Source organism: Suricata suricatta, chromosome 3 (assembly GCF_006229205.1).
Source record: "Suricata suricatta isolate VVHF042 chromosome 3, meerkat_22Aug2017_6uvM2_HiC, whole genome shotgun sequence".
In the NCBI taxonomy this organism is placed as follows: Eukaryota; Metazoa; Chordata; class Mammalia; order Carnivora; family Herpestidae; genus Suricata; species Suricata suricatta.
Window position 1 is genome coordinate 129,499,885 of NC_043702.1, and position 23,237 is coordinate 129,523,121.

Below are 23,237 nucleotides of genomic sequence, written 5' to 3' on the forward strand. Positions count from 1 at the left end.
GTTAAGATATTGGCAATATTGATAAATGAGTTATGATAGTCTAACCTCAGGGAGGGAGAAAAAAATTGTTAAACATAGATTCATATAGAGGACCAGCAGTAGTGAGATACAGAATCAAAAGTTATACAGCATTAACAGTTTCTGAAGATATTACTCTATCAATAGAATAATCTATGTTCAGATTTATAATGTACCATCAGGAAGAAGTGAAGTCATGAATGATGACGATACTTTATTTAAAAAGAAAGAGAAACATGTAAAATCTTTCAAGATTATTCTTATTCAAGTTTATTATTGAAGAGAAATACCTTCTATACCCAGAGGTGCTCGAGTAGCCAGTTTTATTCTATATAAATGAAATTATCAATTATAAATGAAATCAGTGCCTGTAAGAAAGTGTGTTGCCCTATACAACCAAAAATCACGCATGCTGCCCCCACCAAAAAAAAAAAAAAATTCACTACATTAGTTGGAGACTTCAACATTCCTCTATCAGAAATAGAACCATCAGGCAGCAAATTAGTAAGGACACATTGCAATTCAACAGCACATTAAGTCAACTAGATATAATTGACATCTATGGACTACTTCATCCAACACCAGAATACACATTCTTCTTAAGCTCATGTGAACAATCATACAATAAGTACTCTCAGACCACAATTGAGTTAAACTGAGGTCAAAACTGAATGATATGTGGAAAAATCACAAAGTACTTGGAGATTAACACACTTATAAATAACACATGTCAAAGAAGAAGTTTCAGGAGAAATGTTTAAATATTTGGAACTAAATGAAAATGAAACTACAATTTATTAAAGTTTGGAGGATGCAGTGAAAGCAGTGCTTAGAGGGAAATTTAAAAATATGTATTTTGATATACATTGACGGGTTTGGTGGGCTCAGGGAAAAGAACACCGAGATGGTCGACAGACCACCATCCCAGGACTTTCCCGCGGAACAACACCAAGATGGCAGATGGACCACCATTTTGGAACTTTCTGCCCACTGCCAGATTCCTGGAAAACGCGTCATCTGCTCTGGCCTCATCTCTTCACCATATAAGAAGGTCTTCTGCCCCTGGACACACCCCTGGAACTACTGCCCTATATAAGGCCCCACTCTTTGTCCCCTCAGTGTGAATTCCCTGGCCCATTCTGTCCAGACCAGGGAACCTTGCCTGAGAGCTCTTTAATAAAGAGTGCTCTGATCTCTTTTCCCAGTCTCTCTGTTTTGTGACTTTCTCACTCTGATTTACATACATATACATATTATTTCATATATGTGTACATTTCAAGTTTTATTTCATGATCTGCATATATGAAAAGAAGAAAATCTTTTAAAATCAACAGCAAAAATTAAGTCCAAAGTAAACAGAAGAAATATGGTAAAAAATTAGAGCAGGAATGAATAAAATGAAAAATGGAAAATCAATAGAGTAAATCATGAACACTAAAAGTTGGTTCTTTAAAAAGAGTAAAAAAAAAATTGATAATCCAGGGTAAAAAGAAAAAAAGAGAGCACAAATTATAAATATCAAAAATGACTGAGGGAAGTTCACTCCAGATTCTGTGGACATTAAAAGGATAATAAAGGAATACTATGAACCACTCCAAGCCCACAATTTAATAACCCAGATGAAATGGACCAGTTCCTTGAAAGACATAATCTACCAAAACTCACACAAGTAGAAATAGAAAAGCTGAATAGGCCTAAATCTATAAAGAAATTGAATCAATACTTAACCTTCCAAAACAGAAAGCATCAGCCCCAGATGGATTCACTGATAATTCTACTAAACCCTTAAAGAAGAAATTAAGCCAATACTCTCCAATCTCTTTCAGAAGACAGAAGCAGAAGATATAATGCCTAACTCATTTTATGAAGCCAGCATTACCCTGATAACAAAACCAGAGACATTATAAAGAAAAAATAAACCCACTACAGGCCAGTATCTATCATAAACATAGATGAAAAAGTTCTCAACAAATTATTAGCAAGTAGAATTACACACAAGCAAGTGGGATTTACCCTAAGTATCCAAGGCTGGCTTAGCATTCAAAAATCAAATAATGTAGTCCATCGCATAAACAGTCTAATCAGGAAAAATAACATGATTATATCAATAGTGCAAAGAAATCATTTGACAAAATTCAACACCTATTTAGGATAAAAACTCTCAGCAATCAAAGAATAGATGGGAACTTTCTCCACTTGATAAAGAACACAGGTATTATTTATATTTATGTATAACTAAAGTGAGATTCTGAGAGGTTAAATAATTTCCAGTATCTCATAGATAGGAAAAGTTAAACTTGAATTAGAATCCATTCGTACTGTCCCCAATGTCTTCAATCTTTGCACATTCCTTCACTTACACAGAGAATAACACCAAATACCTACACCTTTAGTGAAAAAGGCTGTTTCCATTTATTAAAGTGGTAGTTATAATCTAGTCTGTCTGTCATATCTGTAGTTGATCTGAAGTTCCTCTAGTAACTGAGTTATTTCCTCTATGATTCAACTGTTTTAATCTGCTTTTATTTCCATTAGCTTCAATTCTGCCTTAACTATAGTGAATGAAATACTTGCAAACCATTCACAGGAAATAGGGGACAAATCACCCATTTCTTGGTTCTTATAAGTTAATTTTGGAAACATCATAAATCTTCAGATTACCTGTGAGTTATTTTCAAAACATGAGTGTCAAATCATGCCCATTTCCTTATAAGAGCTGTAAAGATTATAGTATTTATGAAATAAGAACAATTCTTCGAGAAAAATGTTCAGTTTCGATCAAAACCAGGTATCTTTTGATAATTCTTTGCGATGTTTCCTGGGGCCAATATCAGTTATAATTTAAAACTAGTATGGACTAGACTAGCTTCCGACTTGGATAGGAGACTTTTGGTTATGTCTCAGGGGTAATACCAGAGGAAATGATATTATTGAATCCACAACCAGTGTTCCCTGGAGGAAACTGATGACTCAGCACAATGCTAGCTGGTAGTTGGCAAACAGAGCTGCCATATTTCAATTGAGATGTCAAATATAAGCTCAATACAATGACTCAGCCACCAAGATTAAGCTTTGCCTTCAGGTCTTGGATTACCTTACTTTGAGTGTCTTTTTCATCCCTGATCTTTCCATCATGAAAATCATGACCCTTTTTCTTCTCACAAATTCCCAATCATTATGAAAATAGCTACCATATTAAATTCATTCTGGAGAATTATATTAACAATCGTAACTAAAATGATTGGGCATTGGAAACGAGAACAGTCAGTCAGTGAAAAATCAAGTTGATGATTGTTCTAATCTGTTGAAAGTTCTATTGTTATAAAGAACCTAAGAAACAATCATAAAACAAATCTGATGGAGAACGTATGTACATTCTGCATGCAAATGTTTTTCTTTCTCTACTTAACTGCCATTGCTCAATTTTAACTCTAAAACCAAAGACTGTTAGTATGATAAAGACTGCAGAATCTCATTACTGAACCCAGAGATTGTGATCACCATTATCAGCAACAGGCAATTTCAAACAGATTTCAGAAATATTTTTAAAAGAACTGCTGCATTGATGCCATCTAAGAGTTAGGATCCTGTTTTAGATAAGATACCTATTTTTGGTTTCACTTCCTGGTGTGGAGTTTCTTTTTGATGCATTTAAGAGGCACAGGCATTGTGTTCCTACTACTCTCTCACATTTTTTAAGAGTGACCAGTTTAACTATTTACAATCTACAATTCTATCTAAACTCTCTTAAAGAATTCTCAGTCATGGATTACTGCAGGCACAAATTATCCTAAGGTCCAAAACACCCGTTGAGTTTCATTCTAATGCATTTGAGAGGCACAGGCATTGTGTTCCTACTCTCAGTTTTCGAGAGTGTGTGGTTTAACTATTTACAACCTACAGTTCTAACTCTTCTTTTCTCACTCATGGATTGCTGTATGCACAAATTATCCTAGTGACCAAAACACCTAATTTGTCAACAGAACTTGAAACTACAGAATTAGATTTTTCTTCATTAAAAGAAAATCATAATCAGAAATCTGATTTGAGTTTCTTCTCCCTCATGACCAAGAAACTTTCCACTTACACAATATGTATATATATTAAATACAGTGATAAATATGCCATAATAAATATGCATATATGTTTAAAAATTAAAGTATGCTATAGGGTTCATTTTCACTGATGTTAGAAGATTTTAAGTCCTATTTTAATTGAGATTACTGAGACTGTTCTAGCAGAAAACCACTATAAAAAAAAACTGATGATGGGGCGCCTGGGTGGCTCAGTCGGTTAAGCAGCTGACTTCGGCTCAGGTCATGATCTTGTGGTCCAGGAGTCTGAGCCCTGCATCGGCCTTTGTGCTGACAGCTCAGAGCAGGAGACTGCTTGGGATTCAGTGTCTCCCTCTTTCTCTACCCCTCCCCTGCTCATTCTCTCTCTCTCACTCTCTTTATCTCTGTCTCTCAAAAAAATTTTTTTAAACATGTATTTATTTTTGAGAGACAGAGAGAGACAGATCATGAGCAGGGGAGGGGCAGAGAGAGAGGAACACACAGAATTAGAAGCAGGCTCCAGGCTCTGAGCTGTCAGCACAGAGTCCGACACAGGGCTCGAACCCATGAACTGCGAGATCATGACCTGAGCAGAAGTCGGATGCTTAACTGACTGAGCCACCCAGGCACCCCAAAAAATTTTTTTTAAATTGATGATGACAGTTTACATCTAAAATACTCACTTAATGACACATTCAACTAAATTTAGAGTGACTATAACATCTTAGAAATACCTAAAATTAAACACTCACCCCAATTTTTGGCACCTAAATTTTAATTGAGATATAGATTCTGATCAAACAGTGACTAAGTAGCCATAGTACCACACACACACAAATTTTTTTTTTTTAATATAAGCTTTTTTCCTACTTCGGTAATATCCCTGAAGAAATGTACACTGTTCTTAGAGTAGTTATGGCTGAGTTAAGGACCATGCAGTAGGGAGGTACACCTTTGTTCTCCTGGAGGGGCTCTTTATCTTTTTTTTTATCTTCTTAAAAGTTTATCTCCTTATTTTGAGAGAGAGAGAGAGGGAGTGGACAGAGAAGTGTCAGAGAGAGAGGGAAAGAAAGAATCCCAAGCAGGTCCTAGGCTGTCAGCACAGAGCCTGATGCAGGGCTTGAACTCACGAACCGTGAGATCATGACCTGAGCTGAAACCAAGAGTGGGATGCTTAACTGACTGAGCCATACAGGTGCCCCTCATTCTCCTGGAGAGGCTCTTTAGAACACATGAAGCACCATCTGCTTTTGAAAAGTTTTCCCCACACATTCTTAAAGATGTTTTGGGTGGCAGAAATACTTACTTTGGTTTGGAATTACCAACATATATGATATGTCATGTTCATTCAAATCTAAGATGTCTTTGCATTGATGATTTTCAGATGTGTACACTAAGTCTAGTAGATCCAACACACTTGAAAATATAGATATATTTACAGATGCCATTTGGGGTAATTTTATTTTTATTTTATTTTTAGGGACTTTATTATCTTTATTTTAAGGGACTTCTTAAAAAACCTTCTCTTGGTCTTCTTGTGTTTTTGTCATTAAGCAATAAGTGAAAGATTCATAACTAAAAGACATAAACATAAGTCAAAAGGGTATTTATAATAAGTTGCCTTATATTTTCTATCTTAGTTTTTCTGCCTTGGTTTCCTCATTTGTAAAATGGCAATTATTTCACCAATGACATGGGATTTGTCAAGGGTTCCCTCAAACAAATCCAGACTCCCATGTTAGAATTTCACATTGAATAATACTGAATGTCAAGTTTGAGGGATAATTGAACCATCTGCAAAATTCTTTCAAGATCAGACTTTTCTCTCTCTTCTGGGGATTATGTAGAGGCACTACTGATTCTGAGTGAAAGTAAAGGGGGAATTCCACGTGTGATAACCGCAGATTAAACTCTCTGGATTACCATTTCCCACAGAAAATAACTGAAGACTAGATAAGGTTTTACAAAGAGTGTAATGATTTTCCTAAAAGTAACTGTGACTGGCGTTGGGGTACTCAGATTAAACATTACTTCTGGGTGTGCTGTTAGGGTGTTTACAAATGAGATTATTATCTGAATCAGTGGACTCAGAAAAGTAGACTGCCTTCCCCCAGCGCGGGCTGGCATCAGCCAATCTGTTGGAGGCCTGAACAGAACAAAAAAAGGAATATGCCTCTTTCTCCCAGTTTTACTGCTTGTGCTGAAACCCCTCTTTTCATCTTCTCCTGACCTCGGACTGCTATTTATATCATTAGCCCCCTGGGTTCTCCAGCCTCCAGAACTGGACTGAATTAAACCCCTCTCTCTCCCTGGTCTCCAGTTTACAGATGGCAGAATGGGTGACTTCAGAGCCTCCATAACCACAGGACACAATTCCTCAAAGTAAATTTCCATATCTAAATCTATCTGCTATGGCCTGAATGTTTGGGTCCCCTAAATTTCATTTGTTGAAATCCTAACCCCTCAAAGATTAGGAGATGGGAGCTTTGGGAGGTACAAGGAACTCTCATGAATGGATTAGTGCCTTTATGAAGGAGAATCTAGACAGATTCCTTGTCTCTTCGACCTTGTGAGGACGAAGTGGCTACAATCCAGGAAGAGGGCCCTCATCAAATGCAACCATGCTGCTGCCTTGATCTTGGACTTCATAGCCTCCAGAACTGTGAGCAATAAATTTGTTTAGAAGCTAAACTGAGACTCTCCCTCTGTCTCTCTGTCTATATCCTATTGATTCGGTTTCTCTGGAGAACACTGACTAATACAGTAACAAAGAACTAACAATACAGAAAGGCCTTAACTACCAGGAGAGAGATCAAAAGTCAAAGAGAGCATAGCAAACCAGAGAGGTAAGCACAGTTTTGCCACAGGGGCATTTGCTGATCCAGAGAGGAGGAGGCTGAGACTAAGCAGCCTTGAGACATGATGAGCCTTCTAACGATTAGTATCCTAGTAAACCACCCCCCACCCCTGTTTTAAGTTGAAAATGTCATAGACTGCACCGTAAGGAATGATTGCTATCAGGGAAAGATTAGAAGCTTATCAATAACCATCCTTTTTTCACTTTTCTAGAACTTGGTAGTGCTCACATGCAAAAATATGCTATTTGCCATAAAACTAGTTATTAGTTTTGCCCAGTGCTAGGCTTTTACAACTGGAGTTTTGCCATCTTTATATTTTTGGTTCCTGAGTACCAGTATCTTACCTTCTGAGGTCCCTTGGCTGGAAATGCCTTTCTTTTCTGTGTCTAGAAAATACTTCTACATACACATACAAAATACTTTTACATACACATTTCAATTTATTATTTACAAAAGCCCTGTGGAGCAGATACACTAGGCACTATTCATACTTTTTTCCACATGAAGCAGCTAAAACTCAGTTTAGGTGCTCATGAGCACGTAACTGAAGACAGGAACCAGCACTAGAATACTAGTTCTTTGACAACTTACTCAGAGCTCCTGCCCGTCCCCCCGCCCCCACCCCTACCATGTGACCATAATAATCTAGAATAATAGCTTTCTACTTTCTTGGTAAAATTTCCAGTCATCCCACAATGATGTTTTTCAAAGGTCCCTGTATTTAGCAGGAAGTCACGCTAGCCTGCCCATGTGGTTGACTGTCTCTAATGTGAAGACAGCATTAAAGTTGTCCTCTGTGGCTGTGGGATGGATGGTGGCCCTCCATTGCTAATAGGTGGTGGGAAGAGGTGTGGATTCTTTTTCACTCCAGGGAAGTGACTCATTTTCAGAATAAAAAGCTGGAAATTTTTATAAATATTTTATACTTGATCTATCCTTGTAAAATTGGTCTCCTTGGTCCAAAAGAATTTCAATAGATCCTGGAGATACAAACATCCTTCAGGTTGGAAAGCATGTCCCAACAACTCTCAACATATGGAAACTGAATTCTGCCATAGGTTTATCATTCCATTTTCTACCAGGTTCTTAAAAGCCAGTACTATGGGAATCAAGAGAACTTGCTGGCTGTAAATTGCTGCATCAGCCCACGGGATTCTCCAACATGTCACTGCATTACAGGGGTGGTAAAAATAAGGCCAATCTTCTATGCCTTGAGGCAGCCAAAAGTGTGTTGGCCTGTCTGACACCATTCATTACAAGTTAGCTGACTTAGTTTTCCCAATCTTTGCTTTTTACTAAAATTGTTCTGTGTTGAGCATGCCCACTTACATATTTTGTAAAGTATCTTTGAAAACTAGAGCAGGCAATTTTGTCACTAAAATGATTTACACAGACACACATACACACACAGTCTTTTTCCTACATACACAGAAAGAACAAGAAGAAAATTATAAAGTGCTCGGGATCCTCTTCATTTAAGAGGGCTACAAATTAGAATACTAATTAAATGTCCCACCCTGAGGCTGGGAAAGGTCATGAAAAATGTGACACAGGTATGTGGTTTGCATGCTTCATCATATGAAATGCTACCTAGGTAATTACTATGGCCTAAATATTTAGCTATAGTTAAAATTTGAGAGAAAAGGTGACAGCAGTGAGTTTTAAAATATCTAGATGCATTTTGATTTTTAAATATACTCTGCCATGTTAAAAGAAGAAACTAGGGGTGCCTGGGTGGCTCAGTTGGTTAAGATCTGACTTTAGCTCAGGCCATGATTTCACAGATCCCGAGTTTGAGCCCTGTGTCGGTCTCTGTGCTGACGGCACAGAGCCTGCTTTGGATCCACTGTCCCCCTCTATCTTTGCCTCTGCTGTCTCCCACTGTCTATCTCTCCCTCTGTCTCTCAAAAATAAACAAGAAGAAAAAGGAGGAGGAGCAGGAGAAGGAGAAGAAGAAACTAAATGGCCAGTTCACAGATCATCTGCCAAGAGACAGGGAGGACTGTATGGCAGTCAGTAATAAGGTAAGGCCTGGTCAGATTAGGTAGAAGAGTGAAGGTCATTTGAAATAATAATGCTCTCTGACATGTACTACACTCCAACCATACTGAACTTCTTTCATTTTTTTAAATGAACTCACACTATCTCATATTTGCTTTTTTCCAATCCAGAAAAGTAATTTTCTCCCTCTTCACTTCACTTCTACTAAACTTTCAGGTTTATGTCACTCCCTTGAGGGACATGTTACTCTCTGTAGGAATTTCAGAAGGATTCCCATTATAAGTTACTCCCAGAGTTATTAGTTTGATTTTATTAGTTTTATTTATTTCCTCAGTGATTGTCATGGCCTCTTACCAGAGCCCTTTCTAAATATTATGGTTAGTGTGTAAATAAATGTTTTTTCTGCTAGGCATAAGCTCAGTCCAGGGACTCTGATCCACTTTTGCATCCCCAGTGCCTATTGACAACTGACAGAGAATGGTACGCAATGGGCATCCAATAAATAATGGTAAGTGCTCGGGAAAAAATTGCACAGATTTAGAGGTAGAATGAATTGAAAATCCAAATGTTAGGATTCAGAATTATTGTTGGTCTTTGTCTCAGTCACAGGGTTATAGACTTTAAGCTTATCTTACTTCTTCCTTTTCAGTTCCTAGTGCCAAATTTCACGTTAAAGTTGAAGAATGAACACTGGTTAAATTGTCTGAGAGTGATAGAAATTACCCACCACTCTTGCAGTGGTGGGATAAGAAAAATTAACCTGCATATATGATATCGAAACTTCATTAATGTGAAGAAAAAGGAACTTACCTTTATTGTTGAAATGCATCAATATAAAATCATAATTGGGGAAAGTAGAAGACTGTTTCAGAAAACAAAGATCATCTCATTTATTTTATTGTTGTGAGCCTTTGAATCAATCATCTCATTTTAAATCCTGATTAAATGCTTTTTACAAAAACCATACTTTAAATTTAAGGAAAAATATAAATTGCAAGTAAAAGGATGCACACACTAATCAAAGAAGCCAGAAGGGTTCAAATTAATAAAAGACAATGTAAAATTTAGAAGAAAGTTATTATTAGAGATAAGAAAAAAAGGACATAATGATAAAACATCAATTAGACCAGAAATATATACATTCAGAAGTTAGAGGAACTAATAACATATCTTCAAAATTCATAAAGCAAAAGTTTTAAAATGGAACATACTGTAGTATATGGAACATTTACTACATTAGAAAATATGCTAGGTCATAATTATATATAAGCATAATACAAACAACAAAAAATCATGCAGGATATATCCTCTGAATATAGTGGAATTAGGTGAGAAGTCAAAGACAAAGACTATTTAAAAAATTACCAAATGTTTGAAAATACACAAACATGTTTAAGTAACTGATGAGTCAAAGAACAAATTACGATAAATATTCAAAAATATTTTTCATTAACAATTATGAAAATGTGACACTTTTAAACCTGTATGTATATCTAAAGTAGATGGTCTACAATTAGCAAAGCTGAAAAGATAAATATCTAAAAATTTTAAAGGAAGAAGTAAAACTATCATTATTCAAGGGTAACAGGAATGCGTAAGGTGAAAATCCCAAAGAATCTACAAACTATTAGAAGTGATAAAGAAATTCAGTAAATTCACTGGATCTATCAAAATCAACTGTATTTTGATATAAATGTAAGAACTTCTTGGAAAATACTCTTTATCCCCAGGAGATACATTCCAAGCAACCCCACACATCCCCAAGCCTACCCCAGCCATGGGTGCCTGAAACCATGGGTAGTACACACTCTCTATATACTGTTTTTTCTTATAAATACATACGTATGATAAAATTTGTCTATAGATTAAACACAGTAAAAGATTAACAATAGCCAAAAATAAAATGGAACAGAACAATAAACTGTAATAAAAGTTATGTGAATACAAAAAAACATCTTGTATTGCACTCCCCCTTCTGTGATCATGTGAGATGATACAATGACTACGTGATGAGATGAAGTGAGGTGAAGGACACGGGCTTTGTGACGCAGTGCTAGGCGACTGCTGACCTTCTGACAACACATCAGGAGGAGCATCTATTTCTGTATAAAGGCTGACCGCAGGTCACTGAAGCCTCAGGCAAGTGGGGGATACTATAGAAGATTTCTTAGTGGTAACTACAATACGCTCCTGAGAGACTTAAAGATAATCTAAATAACATTTATTTTGGATTCGATCCATGGGTTATTGATGGGTTGGAAGACTCAACATTATTGTCATCTCTCCCCTCATTGGCCTATAGAATCACTACAGTGCCATTAAAAATGCCAACCATTTTGTGTGCGTAGGTTCACAGACTGATTGCAAAATTTTTGTGGAAATGCAGAAGACTGAAAATAGCCAGGACAATCTTAAAGAAGAAAAGTTGGAGGATTTACACTATCATATATAAGACACATTTCAAAGCTATAAAGGTTCAGATAGACATATAACCGGTATTATATAACAAAGACTCATAGACCGATAAAACAGAACAGAAATCAAGCCACACACGTACGGCTGCTTGATTTACAGCAGCGGCCCTGCGACCATTCAGTGAGGGGATGATGGTTATCAGGAGACTAGTCTGGAGTATATTCGGATAAGGAAATACTACGTGGCAATGTACAAGCGTGCAATTCTGCGGCTCACAACAACATGAATGAATCCCACAGATATAACGTTGAATGCAGATATCTATATGAAGGTCACAAACAGGCAAAACCTATTTCCGGTAATAGAAGTCAAACATTGGTTACCTTTCTGGGGTTTATTGACTGGAAAAAACATGAGCAACTCTTCTGGGTTACTTCTCATGGTGTGTTTTTTTATCTGGATGACGATCTCATGCGTGCAATACAGAGGTTAATATCCATCAAGCTGAACAATTAAGATTTACACACTTTATATATGTTACACCTCGATTGAAAAAACAAAGACTCCAACAGGAAGAGCAGCTTGCAAAGAAAACTGAGAAGGAACCAATGGCAAGAAAATAGGAAACAGAACCAGAGAAATCGGAAACAGAACCACAGGAAATGGAAAAGAGTTTTAGAAAGAGTTTGGGCAGTAGAGGTGGGGGAGGGAGGTTTAGAGGGGGAGGGAGGACTGAAGAGTCCATTGAATTCAGCACCAAGAGGCCCTCAAGGGGGCTTTTTTGTGAAGTGGGAAAGCTGAGTTCAGTTTTTAATGATTCAGGTTGTGAATGGAGGAGAGGAAAGCACTAGAAAACAAGTGTCATATTTTAATCACGGCTACCCAGGCAGGGAGAGAGAGAGAGAGGATGGGAGCTAGAGTAAGGAAACAGTGCTTCACTTTAAGTAATAATAAGGCTGTGGATGAGTCCTTAATATCCGTAAAAACTATTTTTAGTCCATATAAACCTAACCTAACTGGACCTCAAGCGTTGAATCCAGCAAAACAATCGCTCCTCTGTTTTTCTGATCAGAAGAGAAGGTGAAAACTTCTCACTGAGTTGGAAAAATACATGCCAAAATTTGAAATTAGTCAACTCTTTCCAAAAATTAACCACTCATGGAAGAGTTGGTTTAACTATACCTGCCTAAGGGAAAGTTTATAAAATGTGTTACCCAGCAGTGCAGACCTAAACATAGCCTTCAATTCAATAATTCTTTCATCTTCTGTCCACCAATTCACGTGAAGGATTGAATTTGCAGACTGATCATTGCCAGGTGGTAACTACATTTTTTATTGTTCCATGAAAGTTCTGTACTGTTAGACACGTTTTGGTATTTTCTTTCCCTTCAAGTACCTCTGTCCTACTCTTACAGTGAAAAAAAGAATAAGTTACTTTTATTATGCATTGTATGAGTTTATAGTTTATATGAGTTTCATTAAAAGTCCAGGAGTTGTCATAGAGCTTTGGTTTATTGGCCAACAGCAGCAAGACTCATGCACAGAAATATATCTGCCTCCCTCCCAGAAAGGACTCATAAACAGTAAATGACTTACTATAATGTGCTGATAAGGATCTATAAATGACATTTTGGTTTCAATTACAGAAAATCTCTTCACACTTCAAAGGTCTTCTCTGGTACTCAAGCTTCTTTAAAACCTACAAAATAAATAATCGCTATCGTTAAGCTTCCTCTTGGATGCAGTTCTAAGATTTACATGATGATGAATATGAACCTGAGGAAGTAAAAGTCCACCCAAAGGGACCAGATAGAGTTCCCACTTGTTTATATGACTGAGTACACACACACACAACTTAGGGAAAGGTTAAACATATTTTGATAGTACTGTTTAATTTCCATATTTATTTGTTCAAATGTTTTCTGTCAGTAATTAGTAGGAAAGTCCAGAACTTTTTGCATTTGCCAAGTATTTTATGAGAAATTCATTGAACTTACGAAAAATTAAAATAATTTTTGTAGTGTTTATAACTAGAAAGCCACATCCCATTGTTTTCTCAATTGGGCCAGTGTTACACAAAATCATGCTAAGAAAGGAACATTTTTTACCTTAGCTATTTGTTAAGAACTTTAAAGACATTCATGTTGGGGTGCCTGAGTGGCTCAGTTGGTTAAGCCTCCATGTCTTGATTTCAGCTCAGGTCATGATTTTCTGGTTTGTGAGTTCAATCCCCATGTCAGGCTCTGTGCTGACAGTGCAGAGCCTGCTTGAAATTCTGTCTCCCTCTCTCTCTCTGCCCCTCCCTCCCTCATGCACATGAGCATTCTCTCTCTCTCTCTCAAAAATAAACAAACAAACAAAAAAACTACCTATCTATCTATCTATCTATCTATATACACACTTCACCTTGAATTTCAACTTCAGTGCTTTCATTTAAAAAAATAATCATTCTAAAATACCAGTTTAATTTGGAAGCAGTTAAATAAAAAATATTTTAATGAAAAAATACTTTCTGTATTTTTCTTTCTTCTTTTACAATTACTCCATATTATTTAAAATCAAATAAGCTATTCAGTGAACATCTGTTCTTCCATCAGAGTTTTTCTCCTTGAGACTATAAAACAATATATATTTATTTATATCTTAGCATTCTATATGTCACATCTAATTTGGAACATGTTTTCAAACACCCTTATTATTTATGATTAATATATAAATTCTAAATTATGTTTTAATTTCAGAATAAATAAAATTTAAAAATTTTAAAGGGTTTCTTTTCTTTTTAAACATCACATTTTAAAAATTATAAAAAATAATTCATGCTCAATTTTATGAACATGAATTACAAAAGCAAATAAAGTGTAATCACAATTTCATTTTAATGTGTATCCTTCCAGACAATCTGATGCATAATCATATAGAGTAAAAAGTAAAAGAAAGGATTTGAATTTTTTATACAAATGGGATCTCATCGTGCCCTTGAGCTCTTTTTTTTTTAAGTTTATTGTCAAATTGGTTTCCATGTTACACCCAGTGCTCTTCCCCACAAGTGCCCCCCTCCATCACTACCACCTCCCTTCTCCCTCACTTGCTTCATCATTTCTTAAGCAAAAAGAATAGCATTTATTTATTCATTCATTCATTTATTTTTAAAGACTTTATTTTTTAGAGTAGTTTTAAGTTCATAACATAATTGAAATGAAGGTACAGAAATTTCCCATACACTCTCTACCCCAACACATACAAAGTCTCTCCCATTACCAACATCTCCTACCACAGTGGGACATTTGTTAAAATTGATAATTCTACATTGACGCATCATCATCACCCAGAGACCACAGTTTACCTTAGGGTTCCCTCTTCGTGTTCCACATTCTGTAGATTTTGACAAACGTATAATGACACGTATCCATTATTAAAGTATCATGAAAGTATTTTCATGCCTTAAAAATTCTTTGTTTTGCCTATTCATCCTTCCCTATCTCTCAACCCCTAACAACCACCTCTTTTTCTAGTGTCTCCATAATTTTGCCTTTTCTAGAATGTAATACAGTTGGAAACCATACAGTATGTAGCATTTTCAGATTGGCCTCTTTCACTTAGTAATATGCATTTAATAACTTTTCTCCATGTCTTCCCATGACTTGATAACTCTTTTCTTTTTAGACCTGCATAAATTACATTGTCTGGATATACCACAGTTTAATTATCCATTTACCTACTGAATGACATCTTGGATGCTTCCAAATTTTGCCAATTATGAATAAATCTGCTACAAGCATCTATGTACAACTTTTTGTGTGGACCTAAGATTTCAGTTCCGTCGGGTAAATATCAAGGGGCATGACTGCTGTATCATATGGTAAGAATATGTTCAGCTCTATTAGAAACCACAAAACTGTCATCCGAAGTAGCTGTACATTTTGCATTCCCACCAGCAAGGTACAACAGTTCTGTTGCTCACATCCTCACCCACTTGGGATGTCGTCAGTGTTGGAGATTTTGGCCATTCTAATAGGTGTATGTATAGTGCTATTTCGTTGTTTTAATTAGCATTTCCTGGTTAACATAGGATATGAGCTCCTTTTCATATGTTTATTTGCTACCTATAGATCTCTTTGATGATGTGTCTCTTAAGGTCTTTTGTCTATTTTTTCAAATCAAATTGATTGTTTTCTTATTGTTGAGTTTTGAGTTCTTTGTATATTGTGGATAAGTCCTTTATCAGATGTGTCTTTTGCAAATATTTACTACCAGTCTGTCTTTGTTATTTTGCAAAGTGAAGAATATGAAGCAGTATTATAAGATAAAAAAAAATCACTCATAATCCCCTACTTAAAAGTTACATAGAATGAAAATCTCCCTTCTTCTTTGTTCTGGCTCATCGAGTATCATTATTTTTACTGGAGAAAAAAACTATCTTTAAAACAAAACATTTATTTATTTTAATCACTTATTTTTTTAAGCTCCTAAAAGTTGATTTTTATCTTTTTCTATTAAATGTTTATTTATTTAATTTTGAGAGAGAGAGCGCGAATGCAGGGGTGGGGCAGAGTGAGAGAGAGACAGAAAATCAGCAGGCTCTGTACTGTCAGCACAGAGCCCAACATGTGGCTCAAACTCATGAACTGTGAGGTCACGACCTGAGCCAAAGTTGAAAGCTTAACTGACTGAGCCACCCAAGGGCCTCTGATCTTGGGATGCATTTTCCTGATGAAAATGTAGGCAGCATTTTAAACCAAGATGAGGGCAAACTATCATTCTGTTTTTATAAACTACCATAATCTTAATCTTGTATTAGTTTATATTAAACCAAATACAAAATTTTGTTACTAACATTACCCAATCACTAATTGCCTTAGCCATCACATTTCTGTTATTTTGGTTGGATCTGTTATTGTTAATAACTTTCAGATCTTTACTACAATATCATCTTCCCTGTAAAGCTTTACCTGACTATATTATCTTATTTATTAATTTTTGAGAGAGAGGGTGGGAGTGAGTGAGGGGCAAAGAGAGAGAGAGAAGCAGGGCTCATGAACCGTGAGATCATGACCTCAGCCCAAGTCAAATGCTTAACTGACTGAGCCACCCAGGTGCCCCTGACTGTATTCTTTTAAATGGCAGAAACCTTTCTTTTTTGCCATCTAACATGGATTATCTAGTTTTTTGTCTATTTCCCCTCACACTTAATTAGGATTAATTTACTAATTACATTCACTAATTAATTTACTAACTACAAATTCCATGGAGGCAGATCTTTTCTGTATTTTATTTGTTATATTCCCAGCCCCTATGTAGTTATATATGGCCAATTAATATATATTTGTTCAATGAATGAATGAACGAGTGGGTGGATACATTTATAATAAGTAAGAGAAACAACTTTTAAGACCACTAATATGAAAACACTGTAACCAAGTAAAAGAAAGCTGATTTTCTTTTTATCCATAAATTTCAGATTCCTCATCTCTGTCTATATCTTCTGCATCATTTCACTCTCTTAATCCATACCAGTATACGTTTCTCTTTCCTGATTATTTCCCCTAATTATCCTCACATTACAAACATAATTGTTTATTTACCACAATACTTTACTGTGCCTCTGATTAGGCTCTAAGTATTCTTGCACCTAACTACATTTCATGTTAAAGGGACAATAGTATAAGAGGATACAGGCAAAACTATACTAGGATGACCTGTTATTTATATTTGAATTTGTTGTATAAGAAATGTATATCTGTATCAGATGGTATGACCCTAACCGGCATTTCCCATCATCAGGATTTTCTGAGCTATTTCTAGGACATCTCGTTTAAAAAGATCATCAATGACTTAACAGTCACTGTTTTCATGCTGATTGAACTGAGGACACGCCTACATCAGTCCCCAAATCAGGATACAGCTCAGACTCTAGAACTGCTGGTGGAATATATTCTGATGGATGATAGAGCAAGAAAATTGCCCACACTTTTCATACTCTAACTATCTATATTTCCCCTATATCATTACCCCTGAGAAGTGAAGCAATTTCTTAATAGGAATTCTTTCAAGCACATTGATCAGCCACATGGAACCCCCAGAGCATGAAGTCTTTATGCGGCTGCAGTATTCCTAATCCCCAAGAGGTACATCTTCTGCTTCCGGAAGCTGGAAAGTCCACGCAGTTGTACGGTAATGCCAAGGGGACTACTACTATCAGGATTCAATACCTGAGGGAAAATCGTGGTATTCTCTTCGTTGAAGCAGCATAATTTGGTAAAAACACCACCAGATGTGGGATTAGAAAGACATTGATTCAAACTCCAGTTTCACATTTGACGATCTAGTGTATTCCGCCATAAATGGGAATAGTATTACCTTCAATGTTGTAGTGAGGACTAAAGAATTAAATAGAGTGAAAGGTGCCTGTCCCATAGTAAATAAATACTCAATGCATGCAAGCTTTCTTTTTTTTTTTTTTTAGTTTAAGTTTCTATTTTAATTCCAGTTAGTTGACATACAATGTTATATTAGTTTCGGGTGCACAATATATTGGTTCCACAATTCCATACATCACCCAGGGCTCACCATGGCACGTGCACTCCTTAATCCACGTCACCTATTTAACCCAACCCCCTGCCTCCCTCCTCTCTGGTAACCATCAGTTTGTTCTCTGTAACTAATATTCCATTTCTGGGATTGTCTCGCTCTTTTGGTATTTGTCTTTTTCTAACTGACCTATTTCACTTAGCATTATACTCTCTAGTTCTATCCATGTCATTGCAAATGACAAGATTTCATTATTTTTTATGGCTTAATAATATTCCACTGTGTCTGCGGGGGAGGTGGGCATATGTGTATGTGTTTGTATATATATATCATACCCTTTATCCATTCATCAGTTATGGACACTTGGGCTGTTTCCATATCTTGGCTATTACAAATAATGCTTCAGTAAACACAGGACTACATGCATCCCTCTACGGCTTTTGTATACTTTGGGTAAATAAATATCTAGTAGTGCCATTGCTTCTTTTTTTTTTCTTGATAAGTCTGGCTAGAAATTTATCAATTTTATTAATTTTTCCAAAGAACCAGCTCCTGGTTTCATTGATCTGTTCTATTGTTTTTCAAATTTGTATATCATTTATTTCTGCTCTAGTCTTTATTATTTGCTTCCTTCTGCTGTTTTTAGATTTTGTTTGTTATTCCTTTTCTAGCTTCTTTGGGTGTAAGGTTAGACTGAGATTTTTCTTGCTTCTTGAGATAGGCCTACATTGCTATAAACTTCCTTCTTAGAATCACCTTTGCTGTATCCAAAAGGTTTTGGACCATTGTATTTTCATTTGCTTCCATGTACTTTTTATTTCTTATTTTATTTTCTGGCTCATTCATTGTTCAGTAGAATGTTATTCAACCTCCACGTATATGTTGTCCTTCCAGAATTTTTCTTGTGGTTGGCTTCTAGTTTCGTAGTGTTGTGGGCATAAAACATACATGGTATGGCTTTAATCTTATTGAATTTGTTGAGGCTGACTTTGTGGGATAATATGCAATCTATTCTGGAGACTGTTTCATGTGCACTTGAAAAGAATGTGTATTCTTCTGTTTTGGGATGGAATGTTCTAAATATATTTGTTAAATTCATCTGGTTCAGTGTGTCATTCAAAGCCACTGTTTCCAGTTGATTTTCTGCTTAGATGATCTGTCCATTGATATTAGGGAAGTATGAAAGTCCTCTACTATTGTTGTATTATTATTGATTAGTTCCTTCTTTTTTATGTATTTGGGTACTCCTATGTTGGTTACATTAATATTTATAATTTTTATGTCTTGTTGGATTATTCCCTTTAATACTACATAGTATCCTTCTTTGTCTCTTGTTACAGTCTCTGTTTTAAAGTCTATTTTGTTGGGGCACCTAGGTGGCTCATTCAGTTAGATGTCTGACTTTGGCTCAGGACATGATCTCGTGGTCTGTGAGTTTGAGCCCTGCATCAAGCTCTGTGCTCACAGCTCAGAACCCGTAGCCTGCTTCAGATTCTGTGTCTCCATCTCTGCCCCTCCCTTGCTCACACTCTCTCTCTCTCTCTCTCTCTCTCTCAAAAATAAATGCACATTAAAGAAAAGTTTGAAGTCTAGTTTTTCTGTTATAAGTATTGCCACTCCAGCTTTCTTTTGACATCTATGTGCATGATAGGTGTTTCTCCATCCCCTCACTTTCAGTCTGCAGGTGTCTTTAGGTCTAAAATGAATCTCTTGTAGGCAGCATATAGATAGGTGTTGTTTTTTTATCCATTCTGTCACCTTATGTCTTTGGGTTGGCACAGTCTATACATTAAAAGAAATTGTTGATAAATATGTATTGCCATTTTATTATTTGTTTTGTGACTGTTTATGAAGATTTTCTCAGATTCTTTCTTGTCATTCTCTCTTTGATGTTTTGTTGATTTTATTTAGTGATATATTTGGAGTTAACTTTCTCTTTATTCTTTGCATGTCTATTAGTAGTATTTGATATATGGTTACTGTTAGGTTTATATATATCCTCCTCTGAATATAGCAGTCTACATTGAGTTGATGGTTATTCCAATTTGAACTCATTTGTTTCTTCTCTCTTCCCCATGTTTGAGGTATCTGTTATTATATTTTATAACCTTTTTTGAGTTTCTTGAATACTCTTGAGTGTCTTTTTACAGAAATATTCATTTTTACTGCTTTTGTGTTATAAGTTTCCTTTTTAAGATCAAGATTACATAGACTAATAACTATAAATTTACTTTGAGAGATGTACTGTTTCCTCTAATTATTGTTGGAAAATCAACTTGTTGATGGGTTCATCATTCAACAAACAAATACCTACAATGTACCTGTAATACACTTTGTACTATGCAAAGCACTAGGAAGCAAATGGGGAGCCAGACCATGAAACTGGAACCTTCCAGACTTTTTACTTGGTATTATCCATAGAAGAGCCTTGAAATATTAACAGGACCATGGTAGTTATTCTCACCAAAATTTGCATGTTAAAAAAATACTAATTACAGTAACATAGCAGGAGAGCATCTGCTGATCTACATCTTTTCAATTCACACACAGTAGTTTTACACAAGAGACCATCTACCTGGTCTGTCCTAGACACTGGAAATGCAATGGTGAATAAGGCATAACTTCTGCCTTCAGTTAACATAAAATAATCTAGTTGTGGCAATAACTGCAGTCTAGCCTGGTATTTCATATTCACATGTTCCTAAAAGTATCAACGTTCTCTATGAATAACGTCTAGAGTTGGAAAGTAATCTTGAAACTTACCCCTCTATAAAAATATTTTTAGGGGCACCCAGGCGGCTCAGTCGGTTGGGTGTCCGACTCCGGCTCAGGTCATGACCTCATGGTGTTTGAGTTTGAGCCCTGCATCAGGCTCTCTGCTGTCAACATAAAGCCTGCTTTGGAGCTTCCGACCCTCCCCACTCGATATCTCCCTCTCCCTCTCTCTCTCAAAATAAATAAACTTTAAAAATAATTTCAGCAATTTCTTATTCTTTTATGCTAAAGTTTGAAATCATTCAATTTCATGGGGTGCGTGGGTGGGTTAAGCATCCAACTTTGCCTCCGGTTGTGATCTGATGGTTTATGGGTTTGAGCTCCAAGTTGGGCTCTGAGCTCACAGCTAAGAGCCTAAAGCTGTTTCAAATTCTGCATCTCCCCCTCTCTCTTCCCTTCCCCTGCTCGTGCTCTGTCTCTCTCTCAAAAATAAAATATTAAAAAAAAGAAATCCTTCAATTTCATATCTATTGTGTGGCTTTCATACCAATTTATGGCAAACCTTTGTAGGAAAACCTTTTTATATCACAATACTCAGACGTATATACATACATATATAAATAGGATATGGAAGAAAGTTTGATTTGACAGTTTTACAAAGAACGGTATATCTTAATTTTAATTCTGTTTCACGTGTTTAATCTGGTAGCAGCCCACTGAATTGATTTCATGACCCACTAATGAAAGTTTGAAATTAGTGGTCCAATGACTTCACGATGATTTCTATCAACTTCCTCTCTTATCCCACCAACCTTCCTTTTTCTTTCGATGCTATAGCATATTGTTTTCTTTCCTTTGTTCAATAGTGTCATACTCTTGTCCACTCAGGCTGTAACCTACCACTTCTCTCCATCCATTTATCCAACAAATATTTAAGGCATAACTCCTATGTGTCAAGCACTATTCCACGGTCTGGAGAGGCAAAAGTGAATGAGTTAGATTACATTACATTCCCTTTCCTCATTTCTAGAGGGCAGTCAGAAAACAAATAATCTAAGAAATAAATGAAGCAGTGAGAAATAGAGGTGTATAAAATTATGGAAACGAGCAAAAAGCAGAACTAGAGAATCATCTGAGGTCTGATCTCTGGAAAACAGCTAGCTTTGGAGGGATGAGAGGGAGTAGGCTTAGAATATAATGTTCCAGTTTGAGGAACTGAGAGATGAGTAACTGGTAAATGGTGAGGCTGGAAAGAGAGGCGAGGTCAAGTCACCCATTCTTCAGGACTCAGCTTAACTATCACTTCCACAGAGAAGCCCTCCATAACCTTCAGGGTATGTCTGGTCTGCCTCTTACCAATTCCATTTGCACCTTGTTACTTCTCCTTCAAGATTTTCACTCAACTTACATAATGTCTGCCTTTCCTGAGAAAACTAAGGGGTGCATAAAGTCAGTGACTACATGTATCTTGTTCATAGAGGTATCCCTAATGTCTAGCCCAATGCCTAAAATATAGTAGGTTCAGGATGAATATTTGTTGGATGGATGGATGAATAATAAACACTGTCAGGTTTATATATGAAGGAGATTTACATAATAGTACTCCCACATTCTTTTGATGTCCTCTCTCTTATTCCTATTTTTAATGTTAAGGGTTGTTAAATATCAATCTCTGTCTCTCTTTTATTTATTTATTTTTCTTTTACAAAAAAAAGCAGAACTGATATTTCAGAACAGATAAGACTAATACCCAAAATGTTTAGAGGAAATGTGTGCCTATGCCCAAAGTTTGATGTCAGCAACTTTATTTCCTCTTGTCCTTTCTAGCAACTCCATTCATAATCCCTGTGCTCACCACCCAACTATTCGCCACCACCGCTACTACTGCATCCTGCAGCAAGGCCTGGATAGAGGCACTCCCAATATTAAAGCCAACGGCAGAAAATATGCTTATGATAGCTAACTGTCCATGTTTATTAGGTTAGAAATTAAACGGTAAATAGATATTAAACAAGCAAAACTCATGGCATTTAATTCTAGGGCAAGATTCATTTACTCTTTAAATCCATTCAAGGCTAGTCTTCTTCTACCTTGGTGAAACCTGTCAGCTTCAGGGTGTTTCTGTTAAGACATATACAATTTAGAAATTAAAATGTTAGGACCATGTATTCAATCAAAGTAAGCTTGATTTAGAATTGCAGGTTTTCACCTCCCCAAATTAGAGCCTATAGGGAAAGGTCAGGTCATGGACTTCTCTCCCTCTCTGTCTAGAGTCTAACCCTTCTAACTTATGAACTCTGGTTTTTAACCCCTCATGGCTGGAGAAGGCTGGCAAAGATACAGAATTTAAAAAAAAATAATGTATTACTTCACTGTACTATCTTAAGCAGGCTTTGTGATCTCTGGGCCTGGTACATATTAAAGGTGATTCTCTCTTCTCGTAAACAGATGCCTTGGTGAATTCTTCTGAGATACTTTACTTTTAAGATCTCTTCCTTGTACTCCCTGGCATGTAGCACGCTAGCCCAAGGCTCGCACTTTCTTCGAAGCCCCCACGCACCCTGTGGCCCACACCCACAGGTCTTCTGAGGTTCTTTCGTTCCAGCAGGCAAACCCCTTGATTAAGATTTAAGGTCCTTTCCCA

The 23,237-nt window shown here is 36.4% G+C and overlaps 1 protein-coding gene across 3 annotated transcripts in view; it reads right to left on the bottom strand.

Moving 5' to 3' along the window:
* Positions 1 to 23,237, bottom strand: part of PLA2G4A (phospholipase A2 group IVA) — a 148,615-nt gene that overhangs the window by 106,217 nt on the left and 19,161 nt on the right. For 2 of the 3 annotated variants that reach the window (XM_029935174.1, XM_029935171.1), the window contains exon 2: positions 12,944 to 13,046. The exons of the other annotated variant lie outside the window; for it this stretch is intronic. In XM_029935174.1, the coding sequence (XP_029791034.1) occupies positions 12,944 to 12,976 (33 nt within the window). In that variant the 5' untranslated portion in view covers positions 12,977 to 13,046. The remainder of the gene's footprint in view (positions 1 to 12,943; positions 13,047 to 23,237) is intronic. 3 annotated transcript variants of the gene reach the window in all.